General features: G+C 45.2%; 1 protein-coding gene across 1 annotated transcript; it reads right to left on the bottom strand.

Moving 5' to 3' along the window:
• Positions 1-5,394: 5,394 nt before the first annotated feature.
• On the bottom strand, positions 5,395-6,661 carry LOC138950708 (adenylosuccinate lyase-like). Its single transcript, XM_070322427.1, is given in 2 exon segments — positions 5,395-6,183; positions 6,185-6,661. Coding segments are annotated over 2 exon segments (1,257 nt in total). The 5' UTR covers position 6,661; the 3' UTR covers positions 5,395-5,402.
• Between the last annotated feature and the right edge of the window lie 1,248 nt (positions 6,662-7,909).

Here is a 7,909-nt window from a genome sequence, read left to right as displayed (position 1 = left end):
TGATCCCCACCCACCACGGAGCCCAACAAGGGGACGCTTAGGTGGAGCGGTTATCCAACTCCAGAGCGCCAAGGATACAGATGGATATACGCAGCGATAAGAGGAAACATATGGTATCAATCTGTAATAGGAGATTTAACTCTTTCCAAGCGGAAACGGGTTAGGTAACAACTTGGCATAATGTTCGTCAACTCTTTCCAAGCGGAAACGGATTAGGTAACAACTTGGCATAGTGTTTGTCCCGACTACCGCCGCCCCCTCCTACCGCCGCTTGCTCCTTTAGCCAAAGGTCCGATGCAATATGCTCAAGACATATACCCAGACTTGACCAGCCGATTGATTGAAGCGGGTAAGCCTTTTTCAACCTCCTGTCTTAGATAAAGACTGGGCCAAAATGATGTGTTGGCGCTACAAAGTCGCAACTAAGTAAACCCCTCAATCATCAGGTCACCAGCCCAAACCGGTACAGGTCGCAGCGCACGGCAAACACGCTGGGTCTTAAGAAGACCACAGAGAAATAAGGATGTGGAAAAGAAGACTTTTGGGAAGTGAAATAAAGGTGACGGATCCAGTCAGGTAGAAATAAGACAAGAAAGGAATCAGAAAACTGCAGGGAATAGTAGGGAGAGTTTTTTGGAGGGAAATATAGGTGAAAGGACTGGTAAGGCAGAAATAAGACAAAAGAAGAGAAGTAAAGGGGTGGGGTAGCTTAGTGGAAACACTCCCGCCGCGTGAAGGCGACCCCATGGGAGCTTTGTCTTAGATAAAGACTGGGCCAAAATGATGTGTTGGCGCTACAAAGTCGCAACTAAGTAAACCCCTCAATCATCAGGTCACCAGCCCAAACCGGTACAGGTCGCAGCGCACGGCAAACACGCTGGGTCTTAAGAAGACCACAGAGAAATAAGGATGTGGAAAAGAAGACTTTTGGGAAGTGAAATAAAGGTGACGGATCCAGTCAGGTAGAAATAAGACAAGAAAGGAATCAGAAAACTGCAGGGAATAGTAGGGAGAGTTTTTTGGAAGGAAATATAGGTGAAAGGACTGGTAAGGCAGAAATAAGACAAAAGAAGAGAAGTAAAGGGGTGGGGTAGCTTGGTGGAAACACTCCCGCCGCGTGAAGGCGACCCCATGGAAGCGCTGTGGACGGACAAGAGACCGATACAGACGTAACAATGTTGCTCTATCAGCCCCCCAATCCGTGTGACTAATAACTTTGAGAACGTTGAGACCCTTTTGACATTTGGTTCTTAAATACTTGATGTGGGGTAAAAAAGTAAGGTTGCTGTCAAAAATCAGACCAAGAAATTTGACTTGTTTAGAAACTTTAATCTTATGGTTGTTTATGAAAAGAGAAGGCTGAAGAACTTGATGTTTTTTCCTGTGGAAATGAATACATTCGGTTTTAGCCAGGGAAAATTTGAACCCGTTCTCTTGAACCCATTTTTGAATTTTGGAAATACACAGCTGAAGCTGCCGTTCAACCCCAGCTAATGTTCTTCCCTTGGCAGAAATTTGAAAATCATCAACAAAAAGAGATTTGTCTATGCCAGACTGGACGTGTTTGATGATGTTATTGATTTTAATGTTAAAAAGTAACGGTGATAAAATACTCCCTTGAGGAACTCCCATCTCCTGTTCAAAAGAATCGGAGAAAGTAGAACCTACTCGGACCTTAAACTCCCTTTCGGCAAGAAAATTTGAAATAAAAATAGGAAGATTCCCATCAAACCCTAAGGTTTTAAGATCTGATAAAATACCATGCTTCCACGTTGTGTCATACGCCTTTTCCAAATCGAACAAGACGGACACAACGTGCTCTCCGCTTACCAGAGCGTTACGAACAAACGATTCAAAACGAATCAAATGATCCGTTGTACTCTTATGTTTTCGGAAACCGCACTGGACTATGTCCAAAGCGTCGATCCTTTCCAAGTGCCACAGTAACCGCTCATGCACCAGTCTCTCCATCGTCTTACAAAGACAGCTGGTTAAGGCAATCGGCCGATAATTATTTGGATCCGAATGATCCTTTCCGGGTTTCGGAATGGGAATAATTATGGCCTTTCGCCAGTCAGGAGGAAAAGTTCCAGTAGACCAGATATGATTAAAAATAGTTAAAAGAACTGTCAGGACGTTTTCAGGGAGATGACCCAAAAGTTGATAATGGATATCATCCTGCCCTGTAGCTGAGTCATTGGATTTTAGAATGGCATCCTTTAACTCGTACATCGAGAAAGGAGAATTGTAATCTTCCAAATTGGCAGAATCAAAGGAAACGGGGGTAGCTTCAGATTTATCTTTAACTCTTTGAAACTCTTCAGAATAATGTTCTGAAGAAGAGTTATGATTTATTGTTGAAGCCAAGATATTCGCCACATTTTTCTTGTTGGTTATTACTCGACCATGTTGTTTGAGGCATTGGACAACCTCTTTACGATTTTTACCTTTAATCTTACGGATAATCTGCCATACCTTCTTGCTTGAAGTTTTGAAATTAAGTTTAGAACAGAAATTGCGCCAAGAGGCTTTTTTACTCTTTTTGTAAATAAAACGGCTTTGAGCTCGAAGTTTTTGGTGAGCGATCTTATTGACTGACGTAGGGTATTGGAACATATGCCGTTGAGCTCGTTTACGCTCCTGATCGACAGCTTGGCACTCTTCGTTAAACCAAGGTGTTTTTGGACCTTTGGGTTTAGAGGAAGATTTGGGTATGCTGTCTTTTGCACATTGCACCAAAAGGGTGGAAAAAGTTAAAGCCGGGTCTTCAGAATTTAGAACTTCTGGGGTTATTTGTCTTGAAGTAGAAAGACGAAATAAATCCCAGTTAGCTTTAGAAAACTTCCAGTGTGGAAGGGCTTCCTCGCCCTGATCCTCTTCAAAACTGACAAAACAGGGAAAATGGTCACTTCCACACAGATCCGAATGGACAGACCATTTCAAATCAAGAAATAAAGATGGGTGGCAGATAGCTAAGTCCAAATGAGATTCTTCTCCAGATTGAGTTAAAAAAGTACCCGCTCCGGAATTTAAAAGACACAAATCCAAGTTATCGATGACATCTTCGATAATCTTTCCTTGAATGTTGGAAGATTCGCTCCCCCAACGTCGGGAATGGCCGTTAAAATCCCCTACCAAAAGGAACGGGGTTGGTAATTGATGTATTAAGTTTTCTAGGTCATTTTTTGTGACCGTAGTAGATGGCGACAGATACAAGGAACAAACAGTTATAGCTCTATTACAAGAAATGCGAGCCGCTATTGCCTCAAGGTTAGTGTCCAATTGGACCTGATTAAAAAGGAAATCAGAACGGATACAAAGTGCACTACCGCGACCTGTAGACCGCAATAAGCAGCTATACCCAGGCAGTGATATATTTTTGTTAGGGCCTATAAGCGTCTCCTGTAAACAGATTGCAATAGGATTACTTTTCAAAAGGAGATGAAGTTCCTCTTGATTGGCATTAAGACCTCTGATATTCCATTGTATTATAGAAGCCATTAAAAAGGTTTAGTATTTTAAAAACAAATAAAACTTTATTCAGTGCCCGATCCTCCACCCCCCTCCGACGCAGGGTAGAACCGGTTTGATTCATCCATTTCCGATTCCCCACCCTCGTCAGACAAGAGGGAGAAAGGGTTTGTCAAAGAAATGAGCGATTTGTCTCCCTTTTTTATTCGGGTAGGCAAGTCAGGCCTGACCCTGGCCTTGGGAGACCTCGAGGATCTTCCCTCAGAGTTTGATCTTGGCGGGTGGGAGGAAAGATCCGATCTGCCGATCGAACCCGTCCGCCCAACCCCCGAAGACCCGGCCGAATGAGTGGAGGATTTTTTCCCCCATTTGGTTTGGGTTTTAGCGGCTTTATGCACGGCCGCCTGCGTGACGTTAGTGACGCCAGTCGGAACTGTTGTCTGAACCTTCACACTCTCGGCAACCGTAGCCGCCTTCTCACTGGTATCGGCAGCAACAGCCGCCTTTACTCCACCCTGGTTAATATTTGCCACGACAGTCTCAAGACGATCAATCTTTTTAATGAGAGTGTCCAAGATTGTAGTCACCTTAGTGAGAAAGCTCTCAAGAGACGAAGGTGTAGTCGGTGTCGCAGAAGGAGTACTAACAGCCCTGGCGTATGTGGACACCGAGGGCTGTGCCATCTGGGACATGACCTTCTGTTTCGCCTCACCGAAAGAGCATCCCTCCGTTGTTCTCATCTTTTGAATGGCTTCCTCCGTTTTCCACTGGGGACATTCTTTTGAAGCAGAGGAGTGTTTACCCCCACAGTTGTGACACTGTTTGGGTCTCTCGCATTCACCCTCATGTTTTTCCTTTGTACAATCTCTGCACATTTCCTTCCCCCTGCAGTTTTTGCTACCGTGGCCAAACCGTTGGCAACGATAACAACGCAGAGGGGAAGGGATGTACAGAGAAACCGGAATACTTTCAAACAGAACAACAACTCTTTTGGGTGCAACAGCTGTACAGAAAGTTAGGAAGAGAGTGTTTGTTTCCACTCTCTTTCCTTCTTTATCCGTTCTGGACACTCTGTGAACGTCGATAACGCCTTGTGATGCCAACCCATCCTTCAACTCCGCACAGCTCATACCTTGGAAGTGGTATGAGCGTGCCACACCCCGAGAGGTGTTCAGGTATGAGTGGCTCGTCACGGAAATCGTGAAGGAGTTCGATCCAACGCTCAGGGCGGAACCATGGCGGGACAAAAGAAGATCCGATACCTTCCTGGTGGGGCAATCCACCAAGAAGCTACCATCCTTCTGACGTTTCACTGACTGAACTGATGAGGAAACCCCCTGAAACCACTTCTCGAGAATAAAAGGTGAAATCTTTCTTTGACTAACACTCTCAAAATGAACTACGAGGAATCGGGGCCAAGCGCCCCGTACCCCTGCTGCAGCAGCAGTAGTTCTAGATTCATCCTCGCTGTCAGAATCTCTGTCTTTCCTTTTCTTGTTTAACAAAGTTAAAGATGTCATAACACGTAAGCTCAATGAGGTGGGAAATACACAGTCACCCTTGTGAGAGCCCCCGTGACAAGGGAAGGGCCTAAAACTGTCATTTGGCGTCGACCCAAACTGAAACCAAACGCATGTGCTTACGACTGAATGTTAAGGTGTCAGCCATTCATCCCCTGGTCACACATGACAAACTCGGGATTCACCATACTTTAGAAAATAAGTGAAGAATTTTATGGGTGAGAAAAGGAAAGTAAAAGGACTTTGGGGAGGCAGAAATAGAGAAGAAACAAGAAAAAGAACCTAATTAGGTTCACGGCATCGAGAGTGATGCGACCTTCTCTCTGACGTTAGTAGAGAAGGCTCCCCCATCCACCAGCCGGGGGACGCGCCTCTACGCCAATTAGGGGGCGCGAGGTGTGGGGTTTGTGTTCACAGTGTTAGGTGGGAGCGACCCTCAAGGTCGCTGGTGTATGGCTGTAAGGCAGGTTCCACTTCTTCTTGCAGGAAGCGATCCACCTGTGCTGGAGCACGTCCAACAAAAGTAGCGGGGTCCATCAGGAGCTCTAACTTGGCGTGAACAGGGGCAAAGTACGCGCTCTGTTTGATACGCTCCACCGGGTCATTATCTTCTCCTTCCTGCTTCACGCGGTTCCCTGCCTGCTGCGACAGCACTCGGATCTGCTCGTGACATTCCTGCCTGTCTCCTCCCGACTTGACCATGGCCATGATGATGTTTTCTGTGGCCATGAAGGGCAGCTCCTGTCGGATGCGTCGCTCTATCACCTTGGGATAGACAACCAGACCCTCAAAGACATTCTGCATGGTTCCCAGCAAGGCATCAGCTGTCAGGAAGGCTTCAGCAATAGCAATGCGTCTGTTAGCACTGTCGTCCAGTGTACGCTCCATCCATTGGTTGGCGGCCGTGTTGAGTGGGTCGTGGACCAGCGTCATCAGGTGTCTGGCCAGAGAGTAGCAGCGCTCTGACCGCATTGGGTTCCTCTTGTAGGGCATGGCACTGGACCCAATCTGATCTTTCTCAAAGGGCTCCTCCAGTTCTTTGAAGTTGGCCAGCAACCTGATATCTGTACAAATCTTGTGGACCGTGGCACCAAGACTGGCAAGAGTATTGACACAATCCACGTCTACTTTGCGACTGTAAGTCTGACCGCAGCTCAAGAAATGGCTTTTAAAACCAGCCAGTTCTGTGACAATCCAATTCCTCCACCTTCTTCTCATTGCCATCAAAGAGAGCCAGAAAGGAGGCCTGGGTGCCAGTGGTGCCCTTGACCCCACGAAAGCGAAGGTCAGCCCTGGCTCGCTGCAGGTTACGCAGATCCATGAGAAGATCCTGTGTCCAAATGCATGCACGCTTGCCCACTGTCGACAGCTGTGCTGGTTGAAGGTGAGTATAGGACAGGCAGGCCAGTGCTTTGTGTTGCTTTGCAAACGAAGACAGGCGATGGATACACCTAGCAAGCTTTGGTAACATAATATCAAAAGCATCCTTCATGACAATCAGGTCAGTGTTGTCGCCAACGTAACAGGAAGTGGCACCCAGGTGAATAATGGGAGCAGCATGGGGACAAATGTGAGCGAAAGTGTGAACATGAGCCATGACGTCATGACGAACGTGTTTCTCCTCCAGCTCGGCATGGGCAAAGTCAATGTTGCCAATGTTTGCCTTCATCTCTTTAATCTGCTCATGTGAGATAGGCCAAGCTTCTTCTCTGCCATTGCTATCATTATGCCCGCCCCAATTCAGTTAAATTCAAAGAGCTTTTTTCCACTACAAAACAGAGTTTATTGCTAAAACTCGCAAAGTTCATGACACTTGTCATGGACTGTTTGAGAAGCGAGTAAAATTTAATTCTCTTTTAGCTTTATACTCTGTTATCTGTTTTGTGTTGTTTGTAATAGTATTTTTGTCCTGATGTTAACTCACCCTTCACCCCCCCCCCCTCACCCCCATTTCCCATAGTAAAGAAATGTATGTAATCACTTTGCACTTGTGTTTTATTATTATTATTATTATTATTATTATTATTGTTATTACTATTTATTATTATTATTGTTGAATTGTTTCTTGTATTGTTTTTGCTCTCCCTCACCCCTCAACTCCCTTTTCTGTACATAGTCTGATTTCTTTTTGTTTTAGTTCCTTTTATTTGGTGTTGAATGAAATGTGTTTTTATTGTGTTTTTTAATTTTCCATGTACCCTCACGGGGTTTTATTGGAATAAACTTGCCTTGCCTTGCCTTGCCTTGTTAGCGTGAAGAACATGAAATGTGGGCAAGGGTCGGGTGGCTACTCTCTTTGGGATGTTTTTCATGTTGGGGAACTCCTCGATCTTCTTGTCGGATCATCCGGACTGGAAGGTTCTGGAAGCCTTTTATCGAAAGGGGGCAAAACAGTTCGAGGTGCCTCAAACTTTCCTCGCGTCGAGAATTCCTTTCTTTTCGAAACTCTCATCGATTGTCAACGATGTGTTTTGGCCCGACCATGATGTCAATAGGTATATGAGATCATGTTACTTGGGTGTAGCCAAGTGCACTTCGCTACCCTAAACACTCTAATCATCGCATAGCGAAACAGCCTTGTGTACAGTACAAACGGGATACCCACCCCATAGCAGACGATACGATGCTGCGCGCGCACCATTGCCGGCGCAAATTCTAATAAAATACCTTTCTTTATATATCTACCTAACTTCTATCTTTCAAAGTCCCTTTTATCTTTGATACGGTCCTAATTATATTTAGGTTTGCAGAGAAGTCACTGATTAGGCTGGATGGCTGCATATTATTGTGTTATTTACGATAATGCTTCGAACTGACCAAAGCGTCACTCTGACCTTGACCGGTTTTCATGTATAGTCGAGAGAAATTGATTCTCACAAACTCATCTTTGTCTTTTCAATCATTGTTTTGTCATTTTT

This window comes from Littorina saxatilis, linkage group LG16 (genome assembly GCF_037325665.1).
Source record: "Littorina saxatilis isolate snail1 linkage group LG16, US_GU_Lsax_2.0, whole genome shotgun sequence".
In the NCBI taxonomy this organism is placed as follows: domain Eukaryota; kingdom Metazoa; phylum Mollusca; class Gastropoda; order Littorinimorpha; family Littorinidae; genus Littorina; species Littorina saxatilis.
This window is presented reverse-complemented; position numbering and strand designations above follow the sequence as displayed.